The sequence below is a fragment of the Eutrema salsugineum genome, unplaced genomic scaffold (genome assembly GCF_000478725.1).
Source record: "Eutrema salsugineum unplaced genomic scaffold, Eutsalg1_0 scaffold_3, whole genome shotgun sequence".
In the NCBI taxonomy this organism is placed as follows: domain Eukaryota; kingdom Viridiplantae; phylum Streptophyta; class Magnoliopsida; order Brassicales; family Brassicaceae; genus Eutrema; species Eutrema salsugineum.
The window spans coordinates 51,390-67,614 of NW_006256756.1; the positions used below are offsets into that span (position 1 = coordinate 51,390).

Below are 16,225 nucleotides of genomic sequence, written 5' to 3' on the forward strand. Positions count from 1 at the left end.
TTAATTCTATACAGTTTTTATTATATATATATATATATATATATAGAGTAGCTGCTTGCTTACCGGCCTTCTTATAACCTTCCTTCGAAGTATAGCTAGCACAACTGATCTTAAATCCAGCTCATCCATAGATATATATCTATTCACGTGCCATGCAGATATTATGCATATATATATATATATATATATATATATACCAAGACACACAGGGACATGTAATTATTATACCAATTATCCCTACAAGCTAAGCTCACATATAGAACAGATCCCTGAGTTCCCATGGCAGCTAACAACAAACTGATACTCGTGTTACTCTCCCTGCTTCCTCACATCATCATCTTCTTGGCAACCGCCACAACAGCAAAACACTACGACACCAAGGCCCACGTGGAGTCGTTGTGCCGGACTACCTTGTACCCGAACCTGTGTGTTCGGTCGCTATCACGTTACGTGCGCTCACGAGCGATGCAAAATCCACGGGACCTGGCCCGATTCGCGCTCAAAGCGAGCCTGTACAGAGCCAAGTACACAAAGGCGTTCTTGTTGAAAGAGGTGAAGAACCTGGAGACGCTGAGGCCCCAATACTACGCGTTGGTTCACGAATGCTTGACTCAGATCAGAGACAGCGTGAACCAGCTGAGCCTAGCCATAGCGGAGCTGGACAGGGTGAACAGGAGAGGCGGAAAGAGCCAAGGAGATTTGGACTGGCACATAAACAACCTGCAGACTTGGACAAGCACAGCTCTCACAGACGCCGAGACTTGCGTGAGTCAATTCCCCGGGCGGAGGATGAGCAAATTGAAGGCTACCATTAAAGGGAAGGTGAAGAATGTTGAGGAAACCACAAGCAATGCTCTCGCCTTCATCGACCACTACGCCGCTGCTAGGTACAGAGCCAGACGCCCCTGACCACATGTACACTCCCATTTATTGCAACCTTGTGTTTTGATCACATATACATCTTGCTTTAATCTGTTGTTTTTACTTCTTGATCTCGAAATTACTTAATTAATTATACGGATGTTCTCGATCTGTTTAGTTAACAAATAATATATCTATGTATGTGTTGACCAGTTGTGTAAATTTTAAAGTTCATACCTCTATATGTTTAATAATTAAAAGGACAGCAATGAAAGTTGGTGTATGTAAAAGGGACAGAATTTTAGTTTATTTAAAATTTATTATCTATCCACAATGGTAACATAGCCCGTCTAGCTCAGTTGGTAGAGCGCAAAGCTCTTAACCTTGTGGTCGTGGGTTCGAGCCCCACGGTGGGCGATAATATTTTTAATTTAGAAATATTTTAAATGGGCTTTATAATGATGGATCTAAGAAGACCCATATACAAATTTATGTTTTAATTAACCCGACCCGGTTACTAGTATGTGGATCATTCCATAGCTCTACAAACAAACACCGCCATTAACGGCTCCGTTGCTTCATCTTCTCACCGTCGCTACCGTCGATCACTCGATCCTCTCCACCGGTTTAGTTTTCGAATTCGGAAGATGGATTCAGTCCTTCCAGTGGCCATCGCATCTGTTATTCTCGGTGCGTTGATTGCCGTCATCTTCTTCGGTACCTACTTCCGGAAGCGGACATCGGAGGTGCAGTCCATGGCCAAAGCGGAGCCTCAGGATCCGATCCGAAATCCCAAATCGAATCCCAAGAAGAATCATCCCAAATCTCACGCCTCCGACAAGGTACCTTTTACTGACATTTGCGAACGAACCCGAGTTTAGGGATTTGGATGAGTTGACTTCCACGCCGCATTTCTTCGGCTTTTCTCGTGTTTTTTTTTTTTAATTCCCCGGCCGGTGGAATGCAGAATCAGAACAAGCGGCATCATCCTCTAGACTTGAACACGTTGAAAGGCCACGGTGATTCTGTTACTGGACTCTGTTTCTCATCTGATGGAAGAAGCTTGGCTACAGGTTATTTCCTTTTTGGTTTTTGGGGATTCTATCTCTGCACCTCTTATTAGGCAGCTAAACCTGTTTGAATGCAGAAATAACACCACTGTGAAATAGGGTCTTCCTTTTTTTTGTTTTTTGAATTTTCACTTTGATGATATTTCTTCTTGTTTCTGTGGATAGCTTGCGGTGATGGAGTGATCAGGGTGTTCAAGCTAGATGATGCCTCAAGCAAAAGCTTCAAGTATATATTTTGAGTACACGATGTTAGCGGGTGAAAGTTTATTGTTCAAGACCATTCTCATTGCCTAACTCTTTTTTTTTTTTCCTTCATCTGTCTCCAGATTTTTAAGGATAAATCTTCCTGCTGGAGGGCATCCAACTGCTGTGGCATTTGGTGATGATGCCTCCTCTATTGTTGTGGCTTGTCATAACATGTCGGGTTCATCTTTGTACATGTACGGTGAAGAAAAGCAAAAGGAACCTCAGGCGAAGCTTCCTCTTCCCGGGATCAAATGGGAGCGCCATAATATTCATGATAAGCGAGCAGTCCTTACCATTTCTGGAGCAACTGCAACGTACGGTACTGCTGATGGAAGTGCTGTCATTGCCTCTTGTTCCGAAGGTATTAAGCATTCGATTGATTTTTTTGTTTTCCTCATTTGAGCAGCCTTTTTTTAAATTCATCTTCGACTGGAAGGGCATAGATATTGTTCTACTATGTGTCACACTCGGAGCTATGCTTAACTGGCTGCAGAATCTCTAGTTTTGAATTTTTAATTATAAACTGCTAGAGGTTGTGGCCTTGGACTGCTATGACTATTCAAATGTACAAATATATCTTCCTGTATTGCGGTGCAAGTGTGCTGCTTTGGGTGGAATTTCCTCCTCTATTCGTTAAACCGTGTTCTTCCCCAGGGACTGATATCATACTTTGGCATGGGAAAACTGGGAGGAATTTGGGACATGTTGATACAAACCAGTTGAAGAATCACATGGCAGCTGTATCACCAAATGGACGGTTTTTGGCAGCTGCAGCATTTACTGCAGATGTGAAGGTGGTTTTTTTTCTTTTTATATATATAAGCTAAACCATTATTTCATCAATGATTGTATGTGTGACTTAGTAAGTGCTTTGCAGGTGTGGGAAATTGTGTATCTGAAAGATGGTTCTGTCAAGGAGGTTTCAAGAGTTATGCAACTCAAAGGCCACAAGGTATCCGTTCACTACCTATAGCATGCTTCATTTCATCTCCCCTGCGTACTGTAGACTCTCTCTTTTTCTCATTTTTCTTGCATAATTTTCATATTTAAACCTATTGCTATGCTATCCAGAGTGCAGTGACTTGGTTATGCTTTTCTCCAAACTCGGAGAGAATCATTACCGCTTCAAAAGATGGTTCAATACGACTCTGGAACATCAATGGTTAGTATCTGCATAATTTAGGTGCCACATGTAAACAGATTCCTCATAGCATTAGGGTTTTGCAAGAACCTTGGCTTGGCGTTTATGATTAGATGGAATGATTCTCATTTATCAAACAAAAAATCTGAAAGCGTTGTGTGATTGCTTTGAAGTCCGGTATCATCTTGATGAGGATCCAAAGACATTGAAGGTGTTCCCGATTCCACTATGCGACTCAGGGGGCAATCCGTTGCACTATGATCGGCTCAGTTTGTGCCCGGAAGGAAAGATATTGGCAGCAAGCCATGGTTCTACATTGCAGTGGATATGTGCAGAAACTGGAAATGTATTGGACACAGCTGAGAAAGCCCACGAAGGTGATTTCACCCTAGAAAAATAGGCTGTTCAAAAATATCGAGGTACATGGTCATCGCTGTAATAAAAAATCTAACACTCTTGAATGAATGCAACTATGTGTAGGGGATATCACATGCATTTCGTGGGCACCCAAGGCTATCACAGTGGGTATGTGTCTGAACGAAGTCGCAGTTGTTTGTGATATTTGTCATCTGAATTGTTGGAGTTTGTGTTGTTTTGGTTCAGGGGAGAGACAGGCCATGGTTTTAGCGACAGCAGGCGTTGACAAAAGAGTGAAGCTGTGGGAAGCTCCAAAGTCGCAATCGATGTAGACTTTTTGTATACAAAAAGAGAGTCCTCCTTCATCACATGAGGGATATTTAACGGCACAACTACAAGAGATACACAGAGAGAATCCTAGTCTTTATGTTTTTTTTTTTTGATGAGTCCTTCGTAAAACAAATGAGGAATTCTAGTGAAAAACTAGCGGAAAGAATGATATGTGAGGTTCAAGTTTCTTCTTGTCTGTCACCGCAACTGTTTTGAAATTTTGAATTTTCCTTATAATTCTGTCTTCACACTTGACCTCTTCCAGATTTCTTTCTATTTATAACAATAACTTAAGGTTTTTATGGGCATATAAACAAAAATGGGCCATTAACATGTAAAGCCCACGTAAGTCCAAGATATAAATAACCCTGACGCCTAAAAAAGCCCCGTTAGCAGAATTTAGGGTTCCTCTTTGTCATCTTCGGCAGTCAGCATCCAAAGGAAAAAAATTCAGGGAGCTTCAAGAATCTAGCACCATGGGTCGTATGCACAGTCGAGGGTTTGTTCTTCTTCCCCTTCCTCTTACTTTTCCTCTTCCTCTTCCTCTTCCTCTTCCTCTTCCTCTTCCTCTTCCTCGTCGTTACGTGGATTGCGTATTCTAACGTTTGTTCATATCGTTTTTTTTTTGTGTGTGTAGAAAGGGTATTTCAGCTTCTGCGTTGCCGTACAAGAGAACGCCTCCGAGCTGGGTCAAGATTACCTCTCAGGATGTAAGATCCTTTACTTATTTTTTTGTAATCACTTTCGGAACTGACTATTCCAGTTCTAGTGTGGCCAATTTGTTCCATTTTCATTAGTTTAATTTGCCATGAGAACCGTACAAGTCCGATGTAGCTTTTTGGTTGAATGATCACAGGTTGCTGAATCAATCTGCAAATTTGCCAAAAAGGGATTGACCCCTTCACAGATTGGTGTTATTCTCCGTGACTCTCACGGAATTCCTCAGGTCAAGAGTGTTACAGGAAACAAGATCTTGAGGGTACTCAAAGCCCATGGTGTGTGTGTTTACAATTTGCGACCTTGTCTATCTTTTTCTACTATGTCATTTGTCTTATTTTGGTGTCACATTACTTGCAAGGCCTTGCTCCGGAGATCCCTGAGGATCTTTACCACCTTATTAAGAAGGCTGTGGCCATCCGTAAGCATCTAGAGAGGAACAGGAAGGACAAGGATTCCAAGTTTAGGCTCATCTTGGTCGAGAGCAGGATTCACCGCCTCGCTCGCTATTACAAGAAGACAAAGAAGCTCCCTCCCGTCTGGAAGTAGTGAGTACCTGTCTCCTATCCTCATTCATTACATCTTGCTTTCAGTATCCTATCATCAACTGGACTGTGCAAACAAGTTGTGTCTGTATATACGGCTAGTTTTGTTTGGAACGTCTTATAAACTATCCTTTCCTAATGCACTTCTCCAATACTGTCGTCTCGATTCTGTTGACCCTTTTGCATGAAAGTAATTGTATTTGTCTTAACCTGTTCCCAACACTGATTTGCTGTATTTACACTCTTGGTGTGCAGCGAATCCACAACCGCGAGCACCCTTGTGGCTTAAGCCGGAGTAGGATCAGCTTTTGGGAGGAGGAAGACTCTACAAGTCTGTTGCTTCCCTTTTGTTTTGATGATTATCTGAACTTTACTCTCTTTTGTGTCAAGATTTGACATTTGCTGGCCTCCTCCTTTTGAATCTTTTAATGCTCCTTAATTTTAAGAGTATTATGAAATCACCCCACTGAATCCTTGTGCATGGTATGCCCCTTGCTTTTAAGAGAATCATATGATCATGATATTGCCATTGGAACCATGTGCATTTTGAACCATTTTCTAGTATCTACTAATATAATGAGTTGAGCGATAAGAAGTATATGGGAGTGTGACAAAGAATGTAATCTCGAATTTATGGTTCTTATGGGAGTATAAATCGTTGCGTAAAAAACATATACGGAGAAGACAAAGAGTATGAGCCGGCCAAAGAACCAACAAAAGGAGCAAGTAAGTAAGTGTTAAAAACGTGAAACGATCACAAGAATCTCGAATCAAAAAAAAAAAAAAAAAAGAGAGGGCTTACACAAGCTACAACATTGAGATGAAGGGGGATGGTCAATCAGCTTGTAGCTTTCTTTCCGCCATTGTAGTAACCCAAATACCATCTGGCAAACTTCTTAAGACCGGACTGGAGATCGGTGGTGGGTTTGTAACCGAGCTCTCTCTGCGCGGAACTGATGTTAGCATGAGTGAACTGGACATCGCCGTTCCTGGGCAGCTTCATGATGTTCCTCTTGGCCTTGACCTTGAGGAGCCTCTCGAGAATGGTGACGAGATCAGTGACGGGGACAGGGGAGGTGTTGCCGAGATTGAAAACCCTCAACTGAGCGGGGCGGCGCTTCTTACCGCCACTCCCGGTGCTCTTTTCGGCTGTGTCGAGAGCCCCCAAGCAGCCCTTGACAATGTCATCAATGTAGGTGAAGTCCCTAGCGACGGTTCCGTGGTTGGCGCCCTCGAAGATGGAGATGGGTTTCCCCTTGAGAATGTCTCTGGTGAAGAAGAAGTAGGCCATGTCGGGTCTTCCCCAAGGACCGTAGACGGTGAAAAAGCGCAATCCGGTGAGAGAGAGGCCATAGATGTGGTTGTAAGTGTGAGCAATCTCTTCACCGGCCTTCTTGGTAGCAGCGTAGAGACTAGCCGGTTGGTCAGTGGCGTCTTTCTCGGAGAAAGGGACTTTGGTGTTCAACCCGTAGACGGAGCTAGAGGAAGCCCAGACGATGGCCGGTTGGGGATTGGCGGATTTACAGACCTCGAGGAGGTTGACGAAGCCAGCGATGTTGCTGTGGACGTAGGAGCTGGGGTTTTCCATGGCGTACCTGACGCCGGCCTGAGCGGCCAAATGCATAACGTGGGTGAAAGGGACGACCTCGAAGAGCTTCTTGAGGAGAGCCGCGTCGTTGATGTCTCCTTGAACGACGAAGACGCCGCTCCTCTCCAAAAGGGCTTGCCTTGCTCTCTTGAGCGACGGATCGTAGTAATCGTTGAAGTTGTCGAGACCCAGAACGCCGTCTCCGCGTCTTTTGAGGGCGGCCGAGACGTGGGTGCCGACGAAACCGGCGGCGCCGGTGACGAGAACGGAGATACCGTGGCGGGTACGGACACGGGCGGAGGATCTGACCCGTTTCTCCCAGGCGGGTCCACCCCAGGTGTAGGCGTAGGTGCGGAGCGAGCGGCGAGAGGGATCGGAGGAGACGGGGTTGGAGGAGGGAGATCGGTAGAAGAAGATGAAGATCAATCCGACGAAGACGAGCGACCAGAAGGCGAGCTTGGCCACGGAGGATTGCCACCGCGTACGGTGGAAGTAGGGCGATTTATCCATCTTGAACTTGCCCGGCGTCGAAGGAATGTCATCGAGATGCGACATTTGCTTCATCTCTCTGCAGCCTATATTTTTTATATATTTATAAGAGATTCGATTGATTCGGGTTGTTTACCTCTCTCTCTCTCTAGATCTCTGCCTATCTAATCCCCAAATGAATTGAATTGAATTTGAATTGAATCGAATTTGAATTGAATGATCTCGATCTCTCTCTCTCTCTCTCTCTCTCTCTCTCTCTCTCAAAGGGAAGGGAAGTGTGGAAGGGGCGATAATGGCGTCCCGAGAATCTTCAGGTTTCTTGGAGGCGATGATGATTGGGTTTGTTTGGTGCGAGTTTATAGGCCCTCCGATTTCGATGCCAAGATCAAGAATTTCAAGATTTTGTTTTTCTATTTTTGGGCTTTTTTTTCCCTTCTTCTTTTAATCTCTTGAGAAACACATTTATGTATATGTCGTTGTTTTTCACACACGCAGAAGATAGATGAGATGGTGGTCAAAGAGGAAGAGATAAATAGTCAAAGCAACTCTCTCAAGTCTCATCTAATCCTAACTATACATGAATTACTTCACTCTCTCCTTTACATTTATTGAAGTTTCTAGAGCGATTAACTTTACTTAGTTATCTTCTTAATTTAGATTGCTTTTCGAATCAATGATGCTTTGATCACTCTCCAGGAAAATTTAATATGTGAAAGATGTCTTTTTTTTTCCTCTTCTCGAAATGGTTACAGCTAGCATTACTGTTATTCCTAATAATATCTATCTGACCGTAAAAGATAACAAATTTTCGAATCATTAATCAATATAATTGGTTCATCAAATTCGATGCACTTTATAGTATCCATATATGTTTGCCCGCATCTATAAAATACAAAATTACGCACACAAATACATGTTGGTGCAACCCAAGATCGTCACGTGGAACTCTAACGATAGATAATTTTTTTACTATATTTCTAAAAAGGTATGAATAATTTAAAACTTAATAATACACAAGAACAAAAGAGTAATTAATCTTTAAGCTCAGTTAGGCTCAGTTTCATTCAAATATTCAGTTTAATTTTCCATTTTTATTGTTTTATTTATAGACTAGTGAGTGAGTTACGTGTGAAAAAAGACACTTAATAAACACAAAGGTCGAAAATGGTCTTGGCAAATACGTAATAGCTTAGCAAAGGTCCTTGACGGCTGCAACAACTGCTTCGACGGTGAGTCCAAATTTCTTGTAGAGCACATCGGGCAGTGCACTTACTCCAAAACTGTCCACACCGTATCGGTGGCCTGTCCTGTTTTAATGCTCACTCTCGCTGAAATCTCTGATGGCAACACACTTTCTTTGTACTCGACTTTGTTATTCAACTAGATACATTCATTTCATAATCCATTCCATATAAATTCTTTCCCGATCAAATGAATGAGCATATTGATGCACTATATAGATTTAAGATAATTAAATAGCTTTTTGTTCTTATTCTGATTGCTACATTTATAATATACTACATATATGAAATTTCTATTCTAGATAAAATTGATTAGAGTTTAATTAGAGTCCTTTATGGTGTTGTGATCTTCTGATAAATAAACCTTTTAAATTAGAAATTCATTTAGTGGTTAATTAATTTGTAATAAGGACGATTTTATTCTTCTCTCTTTATCGTTTCCGTAGCTACAATTGTATCAGGAATCGGAGAAACACTTGGTCCTTTGGAAATTCTTATACCAAACGAAAAACATTGCAGTATATATATATATATAGTATGTAGAAACTGCACTCAATTCATACAATTTATAAATTTACACTCAGACAGGTATTTTCTGTATATATTGTATTTTTTTTTGGCTAAGCATTTGAATTTCATTCAAAATGAGAAAGTTTGTGAAAATTACAAAAGGATTGAGCAAATAGAAGAAGCCTTGGCAAAAAAGAATAAAAAACAAGGTCAATCCTTGATAAGACTATACATAACTTCATAAACCAGTTTACTCATAAGCGAGGCATGATTGCATTAGGTCTCTAAAAGCTTTACTTTTCCTCTTGCCGTGGATCGCATCTCGGACAAGTCGGTCGATTCTTTTGAAGATAGCATTTGGCGTTGATGAGACATTCTATATATATATATATATATATTGTTGGTCGGAAAACTTGCAAACTATCAAAGCCCTAACCCGTATTACCTCCATATAAAGGAATGCATCAAAACCATTATTCAACAACAAATATATATATATATATATCATATGATATAACAATATAAAGCCACACCTCATGAATTAATTAATTGTCTTATACAATAGCCATACAATCGTCGATCGAAATCCTTATTGAACCATATTGCGTCTATATGTATATATAATATATAAGCATGAGCAGCATGAAAACAGAGTTAGGTTTGGGAGTTGTGGCAATAAAAAAGGCAAGAGGGATCAGACATAGGAGCTCCAAGCTGAGCGTGAGGCTGAAGAAGCTTCACCTGCCGTTTCAAGAACTTGGTATAACGGATGGCTTCGTCGAGCATAGAGGCTGTGTCCATCTTTGCACCGCCTGGCACCATCCTCTTCAATATTCGGATCTTCTCGCTTATTCTTTCTCGACGCCGACGAGCCACCACCGTCTGAGGGTCGTCGCTTACCCTTACGTTACGGCGGTTCGGCTTAGGGACGGTGGCTGGATCAATGTCCACTGGCTGCATGGCAGCGATCGTGTACTGCATCTCCTTCATCGCATCTATCTCTTCCTCCTCCTCTTCTTCTTCATCTTCTTCCTTTTCTTCTACTCCTCCTCCGTGACCGGAGAAAAGTGTCGGCGGGGACTGGATGTGACTTAGGGTTTCAGGAGGTGGGTCTATGATGAAATGATGAGGATCGTTGAGAAAGGAGTATTCTTGTGTGAATAGATCGTTAGGTTTGTTCCAATTCATGAGGAGATGATGAGCCTGAGGTTGAGGCTCCATCATGACTATTGGGGCTATGGCTGGATCTGCTTTTGAGCCAGACATTTTAAGTTTTTGGACAAGAGACGCGTAGACCTTTCTTTATATACATAACAATTTCTTCTATTTTCATCTCTTCTTATTTCATAATTTAAATATATTTGCGAAAATTAGCCTCTCTGTATTTACTGTCTTCCTTGCCTCGATCAATTAATTAACTTCATCTTTCAAGCACCATGTCAATGTACGATATATTGTGTATCCGTCGCACTATTATATGAATGAAGTACAATGGGTGAAGTATACATTATCCAGGTAAAATGTGCTTGGACTAATCAAAAGAACATTTGTAAAAAGCTTTTTTTTTTTTTATCACAACCAAAAGATTAGTGTTTTTACATCATATATAAAACTATTGTGTTTCAGTTTCCACAATGCGTATTCAACTTTTTGTAGGGTCGTGTATGCAAGAATTTCAAACTTGCTTCATATTGAGATGTCTGGTGTCTACTAAAGTTCAAACTTGCTTCATCTTGGGTTTAATTGTGTTCTATATATTGAGCTCTAAGTGGTTTGTGTCCTGTGGTCTGTATATTGCGAACTAAAAGCATATAGTTATTTTGTGTGTTCTAGACAATAAAAAAAAATTAGTAAGTATTTCCAACTTCCGAGTAGTTGTTCAAGTATTTTGATTCACCAATATCCTAACATCACCCTAATCTAAGACTACTACCGGCTAAAAATCTTTATCTCGTAGAAGTTAACAAATAACTTTATACACTTTGAGATATATCAAGTGAACGGATTATTATCAAAACCTTGTACATGGAAAAAATAAATATTATCAAATCGAGTGTTTCAAAAAATTAAGACAAAATAATTAGTGTAACTAGCATTGAGATAATACAAAAGTTGTCAGATCTAGCAAAATAACTTTTTACATATATCTATCATGAGTAGTTTATCCTAATTTTACTATAAAAAACTAATATGTTAACCAACAAATTAATTCTAAGTTTTGTTCAATACTATTAATTAGACAAATTTTTATATTAAATTATGATTTGAGAGTATTTCCTATAACTTAGTTGAAGTGTTGTCTCAAATTATGAGTTCGACAAAAACTTGCCCAAAAATCCGTACGTGTTGGCAAAGGAAATTAAGGAAAATATAATCAGATCATTAAAGTGAAGTGTTGCTGCAAATTTATATATTTCCGTTTAAAGACTCAATATATTTCTACCTTATGTGCAAACTTATTCCATGGACTAATTTGTGCTTGTTTATATAAACCTTGTTGTAACCATTTAAATTTGTATACGTACGTACGGAGCAATACATGAAACCACATATAAAGCAAAATCCTATAGACCACAAAAGATAGAAGAAATAGTGTGTGGTCAAAATCATGGTTACTCAAAAAACAAGATCAAGAACAAGGGATTTAATTTAGGGTTTTTCCTAAGGACGAAGAAGGAGAGAGACTTTACGAAATTAGGGCAAAAAGGAGCATTGCACTTTAGTAAGGATATCATTGCCATATGGAAGCATAAGTCGCTCTTGTAATAGTTACTCAACACATGTCACCATTTTTAGTGCTCATTATTTTGACCTAATTTTCTCCTCCCTCTCTCTCTCTCCCCTCTTTTGACAAGTCCTATACACCAAAATAGGCAACTTAACATCATTGTTCTTTTCTTTCTTGTCTTTCTTCTAAAGCCCACGGTTTCTTCAGCATTTTCTTATAACCCCTTTCAACGGTCTTGATTTGATCTTAGGAAATATGAGCTGTATACGATAAATGACTTGTCCAACGTTTTTTTTTTAATGATATATGATGTCGATTTCTAGTTCGGAGTTTTTTTTTTTTTTTGACAATTTACGCGATCTCTCCTCCATAACTCATTAAACGGAGTGGGGACGACTTCTTCGACATTAAGGTAATTGTCGATGATTTAATTCTTATTGGATAGTAAACATATAATCATCACTAAAATATATCACTAATTGGTCTTGAGATGCCGTGTACATGTCGTTTTCCACACGAAATTTCTATATTTACATTCATGTGATAGGTATGAAATCGATTAATTGATCTGGTAAGATAAGAATATAAATGGAGATACCTCACCTCATTGCCGGCTTAATGCGTTGAAGAAAAATTAGACCCGTTTCATGCAATGTTCATACTTGCCAAAAATTCATCATCAACTATATACACTATATATGCAACATCAATTACAATCTCTTTACTTTCGTCCTTTTAATTAGCTATATAACACTTACAATTGGAGTAATTCTTACAATGAGAGACAACAAAATGGTGACATTTTGGTCTATGGTGTCAACAGAAGTTAGAAAAATAAAAACAGATGGAATAGTAGCCAAAAAAAAAAAAAAAAAAATTATTCAACATCTAACATTTTTTTAGGAGGGTAGTTAAGAACTCACATAAACAATTATACTGACATCAGATATATGGAGGCTTCACCCTAAAAGTACCTTCAAATGTAATGTTGATGTGTGCCGTGGTCCTCTGAGTCATTACAGAGTGGTATAGCTAGCTAGGATCATAAAGGATAAAATGGGAAATGTGAGGTGGTTTAGAGCCAAATTTTACCATGTTCTACACTCGGCTATATATGGTTTGTGTCAACAAGTTGGGTTCTGAAAATGTATCCTTTGAAAGTGGCTCCAACGTTCTGATACATGCGATTAAAGAACTAGCATCCTGACCGAGACTAAAGACCTTCACAAGTTAGATATTGGGCAAAGGTTGTGAAGCTAACTTTTTGGATTTCTAGGGAGAGCGGAAATCAATGTGATGATCTTATACCAAAAAAGTATCTTATATATGCTCTATTTACTCTGATGTAATAGACTGATGTACTCTTCCTTAGTGTGTAAAGAGAGAAACAATTACGTCTTCTGAATATTTAAGTTAAATGACTTGAAATACTGCATGTTTGGGGGGGGGGGGGAATTCATGTCAAAAATTAAAGTAAAAATTAATTTAATAGTGACTTTTCATAGTCATAAATAGATGTAACAAGTGATTATCTATCCTACTTGACTCTTATATATCCGTAAATCATAATAATATATTTATAAAATATTGATGTAGACACGAGGAAGCACAAATGCAAACACACTCAATGAGACACATTCAATGGTTTTGATGCGGAAGAGGTGAAAGTGTGAATGATGGACACTTCACAAAATTGAAATGAATATGAGATATGTACTCGATTATCTAATCCAATGGACAAGGACGCAAGGAAGTTGAGACTCAAAATAGCTTCTGACCATTAAGGGGAAACCACACTAAACAAGAGAAGATCAGAGATAAAATTTGATTTCACAACACAAGCTAGTTTTTGCAAAGCAAATGAAAAGTGTTTGTATTAAGATACTTGGTGAATAGCGAAGAAAACAAAATGAGCTTTAAATAGCTAGAGCTTATGGACAAGGCCTCCAACGGCCTAACACAATAAAACCTAGAGAAAATCAAGTGAAATTCCACAGAAAATCAAATGACGTGATAGGTGGAGAATATATCATGATACAAATTGTGGTGTTGATGACGATGGCCTTTTTTTGTGTGTGTTGAATGCGGAGCCTTTAGACATGAAGCAGAGCCAAGACTCATATTTTCATCAACCAACCCACCATGGACAACAATCTCATCGAGCCACATTCACTTTGCCTCAGTTCTTTTCGGATGTTTCTCTTTTGCTTCCTCCAGTCCAATACGTATGTTGTGCGGGAAAGTTTATAAATTCCACTTTCTACTTGCAGTACACAATTTTAAATCGATAGAGAACACAAACATCATTTATGTTTTAAAACCTTGACGTGAACACAATCGCCGCAGATTCTCTTCGGAGATCATTCACTAACCTTATGGGATTTTTTTTTTTTTTTTTTGGCTTCAAAGGAATTATTTTGCTCTGTTCTGCCTATAAATCTTTCGGGTTTGATGTAAATTTGGAGTACTCCTTTTAGTTTTTTATTATAAAATTAACATCAAAAAAAAAAGAAACATAATTTATGTTGACTTGTCAAAAGAAGGAACAAAATGATGTTTTCATACATGTAGAATGTTCCAAAATCACATCCTAAAATACAATCAAGATTCTTTCAACATGCGACATCGCGTAACAATCTTCCTGAACTCATCCAAGCTTAGCTGAAACCCAAAATACATAAAAAAAAAAATTTGATAATATGTTTAGCATCAATTAAATTAAGTTTCTTCTAATTACAAAATAAACGTTTTTTTAAAAAAAAAAGGGTTCAACAAAGTACCCACCTTTCCGTCTTTATCCATGTCAAAGCAACGAATCATGTCTTGTAATTCCTCGTCAGTCCATGTGAAATCATGCACCGTGGCCATTTTCGTCACATCTCTCAGAGTAATGAAACCTTTTCCTGCTTCTGCATTAATTTACAAAAATCGATCCAGTATATATATATATAGATAGCATAAAGGCAATACATACATATATAAATATCTGACAGATATTACCATCAAAATGATAGAAGTAAATGACGAATTCATCTTCTGTCATCTGCATCTTGCTCATCATCAACTCCTACATATCATCACAACAACAACACCAATGCATCTTGCTTAGTGAAAACAAGCACCCTCCTCCCTCCACCAGTAATATTTGATTTCATAAAAACAAAACAAACCGGTTTGTTCTTATTCCAGCTTGTTGCCTCTTGATGGCTTCTCCTTTTCTTGGCAGGGGAATTACGAGAGCCTCCTGCTGCTGCTGCTTCAGAGTCCTGTAGAGAAAGCGCTATTGCCTGCAGCAGTCAAAAAAATTGGAACAAAATACAAAAATGTTCATTTTTCTCAATAGCTTTCAAGTTACAGACTAATGTCAGTTCCAATACCTTCTTTAGGTCATCATCCTCTCTAATGCGGCCTGATCTATTCAAAGATAGGACTCTCTTCTTGCTCTTCAACTCAAAGTAACAACAACAGTGTTAAGAAAGAACAATCCAAAATTTCATAGATGAGAATGCAGGGCCTTAATCTATTTAAGAGAAACAAGCAAAAAGATTTTTACCTTTGTTTTACGGGAAACAGAGCTTGAATTCCCCTCGTCTTCTTCATCATATTCACTATCTTCGAATTCTTCTTCCTCGTCACCAGCAGCCTCGCCCGGTCTATAATCATCGTCTTCTTCATCGGAATTTGGTTTTCCTCTGCGTTTTCTCGAACCCATAATTGCCCTGGCGGCTTTAGAGATGCCCAGAGCTTCCAATCTCGCTTTGTTCTCCGCGATCCTTGAGAACCTCTGCTTCTCATATTCCGACACCTTTCCCTTCGGTTCGTATTTAACTCTCTCCTCCGACTCCGACTCCGACTCCGACTCCGATCCCTCGCCGCCGGACATCGATTTTATCCCTTGAAAATCGAATTTCTTTTCTAGGGATTTGCAGACTTGATGGTTGATTTTGCCGCCTCGAGTCTCCTCTACTACTTGGACGATCGTTTAAGTTAGGCTTTTAACTTGGCCCATAATAAGATTTCGTTTCAAAAAGCCCAATTAAGTCTTCACATTATTTTGTTAAGCCCTTAGACCATCCATACAGATGAAGAAAGTTTCCACCTTTCAGTTGTTATTATTACGAAAAAAAGAGAGCGAAAGAGAAAGAGCGCAATGCAAATGGTGTGAAACGTGTCATTGGCTATATTATACGGCCCTACACCAACTTTCTCCTTTTTCTTTGTTTTTTTTTTTGTTAAGAAAATTTCTTATTTTCTCGTCAATGTTTGTTTCTCTCATATCAACCAAAGGAAAATAAAAATAAAAATATACACTAGTGGGGATGGAAATACCGCGTTGTTTCTAAGCTGACTTGACTTTTAAATGGATAAAGCAAGACAAAAAGAGAAACACAGAAGATAAAAG

General features: G+C 39.2%; 6 protein-coding genes and 1 non-coding gene across 8 annotated transcripts; 4 read left to right on the plus strand and 3 right to left on the minus strand.

Moving 5' to 3' along the window:
- Window positions 1-222: 222 nt before the first annotated feature.
- LOC18015158 (21 kDa protein) lies at window positions 223-909 on the plus strand. The gene has a single exon (XM_006396143.2). The coding sequence runs from the start codon at window positions 280-282 to the stop codon at window positions 907-909; it is 630 nt and encodes a 209-aa protein (XP_006396206.1). The 5' UTR covers window positions 223-279.
- Window positions 910-1,205: 296 nt separating this feature from the next.
- On the plus strand, window positions 1,206-1,278 carry TRNAK-CUU. Its single transcript has one exon. It is a non-coding gene; the product is annotated as a tRNA-Lys (tRNA).
- A 122-nt stretch (window positions 1,279-1,400) lies between these two features.
- On the plus strand, window positions 1,401-4,273 carry LOC18014328 (transducin beta-like protein 2). Its single transcript, XM_006396144.2, has 10 exons — window positions 1,401-1,703; window positions 1,829-1,934; window positions 2,097-2,157; window positions 2,258-2,538; window positions 2,832-2,971; window positions 3,055-3,129; window positions 3,249-3,339; window positions 3,492-3,695; window positions 3,799-3,843; window positions 3,922-4,273. The coding sequence occupies exons 1-10, from the start codon at window positions 1,509-1,511 to the stop codon at window positions 4,005-4,007; spliced, it is 1,284 nt and encodes a 427-aa protein (XP_006396207.1). The 5' UTR covers window positions 1,401-1,508; the 3' UTR covers window positions 4,008-4,273.
- A 123-nt stretch (window positions 4,274-4,396) lies between these two features.
- On the plus strand, window positions 4,397-5,748 carry LOC18014329 (40S ribosomal protein S13-2). The gene is made up of 5 exons (XM_006396145.2): window positions 4,397-4,504; window positions 4,643-4,715; window positions 4,862-5,000; window positions 5,084-5,270; window positions 5,523-5,748. The coding sequence occupies exons 1-5, from the start codon at window positions 4,482-4,484 to the stop codon at window positions 5,554-5,556; spliced, it is 456 nt and encodes a 151-aa protein (XP_006396208.1). The 5' UTR covers window positions 4,397-4,481; the 3' UTR covers window positions 5,557-5,748.
- Window positions 5,749-5,887: 139 nt separating this feature from the next.
- Window positions 5,888-7,768, minus strand: LOC18015066 (UDP-glucuronate 4-epimerase 3). The gene has a single exon (XM_006396146.2). It carries the CDS (start codon window positions 7,417-7,419, stop codon window positions 6,106-6,108), a length of 1,314 nt encoding a protein of 437 aa, XP_006396209.1. The 5' UTR covers window positions 7,420-7,768; the 3' UTR covers window positions 5,888-6,105.
- A 1,866-nt stretch (window positions 7,769-9,634) lies between these two features.
- Window positions 9,635-10,349, minus strand: LOC18015067 (transcription factor IND). Its single transcript, XM_006396147.2, has one exon. The coding sequence runs from the start codon at window positions 10,317-10,319 to the stop codon at window positions 9,750-9,752; it is 570 nt and encodes a 189-aa protein (XP_006396210.2). The 5' UTR covers window positions 10,320-10,349; the 3' UTR covers window positions 9,635-9,749.
- A 3,979-nt stretch (window positions 10,350-14,328) lies between these two features.
- Window positions 14,329-15,775, minus strand: LOC18015068 (caltractin). 2 transcript variants are annotated; one of them, XM_006396148.2, is made up of 6 exons: window positions 15,377-15,775; window positions 15,201-15,266; window positions 14,994-15,110; window positions 14,824-14,890; window positions 14,608-14,732; window positions 14,329-14,484 (listed from the first exon to the last, which is right to left on the minus strand). In XM_006396148.2, the coding sequence occupies exons 1-6, from the start codon at window positions 15,704-15,706 to the stop codon at window positions 14,425-14,427; spliced, it is 765 nt and encodes a 254-aa protein (XP_006396211.1). In that variant the 5' UTR covers window positions 15,707-15,775; the 3' UTR covers window positions 14,329-14,424. The 2 variants fall into 2 exon arrangements, with proteins under 2 accessions (XP_006396211.1, XP_006396212.1); XM_006396149.2 differs by having other exon boundaries at window positions 15,201-15,272.
- Between the last annotated feature and the right edge of the window lie 450 nt (window positions 15,776-16,225).